At 60.2% G+C, this 1,376-nt stretch overlaps 1 protein-coding gene across 1 annotated transcript in view; it reads left to right on the forward strand.

Annotated features, from left to right (window-relative positions):
- LOC106817395 (sterile alpha and TIR motif-containing protein 1-like) overlaps positions 1-1,376 on the forward strand; it is a 26,067-nt gene that overhangs the window by 7,873 nt on the left and 16,818 nt on the right. The window contains exons 2-3 of the mRNA XM_014822059.1: positions 274-450; positions 1,195-1,319. Coding sequence (XP_014677545.1) covers positions 274-450; positions 1,195-1,319 — 302 coding nt within the window. The remainder of the gene's footprint in view (positions 1-273; positions 451-1,194; positions 1,320-1,376) is intronic.

The following is a 1,376-nucleotide window of genomic DNA, read 5'->3' on the forward strand; positions in this document are numbered from 1 at the left end:
GGGCAGAGGAGCAAGAGGGAGGGGCAATAATGAGGAAGATTCAAGTTAAAGGGACTACCTCGCGATGGAGGGTACAAGGGCAGGGGCAGAGGCAGCGTGAGCTTTCGCGGAGGCAGCGGGAGGTGTCTGGGAACGGTAGCCCGGGGAAAGCGAACCGACGTCTCCAGGCGAGCATTTCGGGGGTGAATTCGGGGACCCACCACGCCTGCTCGCCTGCCTACCCTCCGCTAACACACGTCTCTCGTTTTCCTCCCCGCGCGGGGGCGCCACCAGGACTTCTACGAGATCGGAGCGATCGACGCGCTGAAGCGGGTTGCGAGTTCTCCGAACAAGCTAGCGAGCAAGTACGCGGGCGAGGCTCTGCAGATCATCGGTGAGGAGATTCCACACAAGCTCAGCCTGCAGGTGCCGCTCTGGACGACCATCGATGTCCTCCAGTGGGTCAAGCAGGTGCGTGCGCACGTCAACAGGGGGCGCCGGGGTGGTGCTGGGCGCGTGCGTCAACAGGGGGCGCCGGGGGTGGTGCTGGGGCGCTCGCGTCAACAGGGGGCGCCGGGGGGTGGTGCTGGGCGCGCGTGTCACCAGGTGGTGCTGGGTGTGTATCACCAGGGGGCGCCGGGGTTATACTAGGGTCTGTCGGTGGGTACCGCAGCGATGGCTCAGTGGTAGAGTGCTCGCCTCGCATGTGGAATACCAAAGACTTGAAAAATGGTAAACACGGCTTCTCTGCTTAGCATTCAGCAAATAGAGATAAAGTGTGGCAAGTTAACTCGCAGTGCTACCAGTGGACTAACCCCCTACTGTAGCATTTACTGTGAAAGCAGCTGCGGGGCCTCGGGGTTTACTGAAACGGAGATAGGAACCACGCTATGCGCCATAAGGATTTAACTTAACTGCCGGCGGGTGCGGTGGGCACCAACGTGTGCTTGGATGTGCTAGGGAAACTCTGGGGCACTTGGAAACTTGGGTTTTGGGGGTGCGAGGGAGCATCCTGGGGGCTACCGAGAGGAGTGCCGTAGCTACTTCTGGCCCTTGTGTATACCGGCATCAGTCGGGTGCTAGGGAATCGAATAAATCGCGCTGAAGCTCGACGCGTTTGAACCGTTGCCACGGCGTCGGCCTCACGGTGATCTGATCTCACGCCGGCGGCGGCGTCGACGATGCTTAACTCTATGTTTTCGCTGCATCTTGCAGATCGGTTTCGAGTTGTTCGAGTCGGAGTTCACGTCGTGCAGGGTGGACGGAGATTTACTGCTACAGCTAGACGATGCCATGCTGGAGAGCGACATCTGTATGAGCAACGGCATCCTGAGGAAACGGTGAGGAGGGAGGAGGTGTGGGAGGAGGAGGAGGAGGAGGTGTGGGAGGAGGAGGAG

The sequence above is a fragment of the Priapulus caudatus genome, unplaced genomic scaffold (assembly GCF_000485595.1).
Source record: "Priapulus caudatus unplaced genomic scaffold, Priapulus_caudatus-5.0.1 Scaffold1711, whole genome shotgun sequence".
Classification (NCBI taxonomy): domain Eukaryota; kingdom Metazoa; phylum Priapulida; class Priapulimorpha; order Priapulimorphida; family Priapulidae; genus Priapulus; species Priapulus caudatus.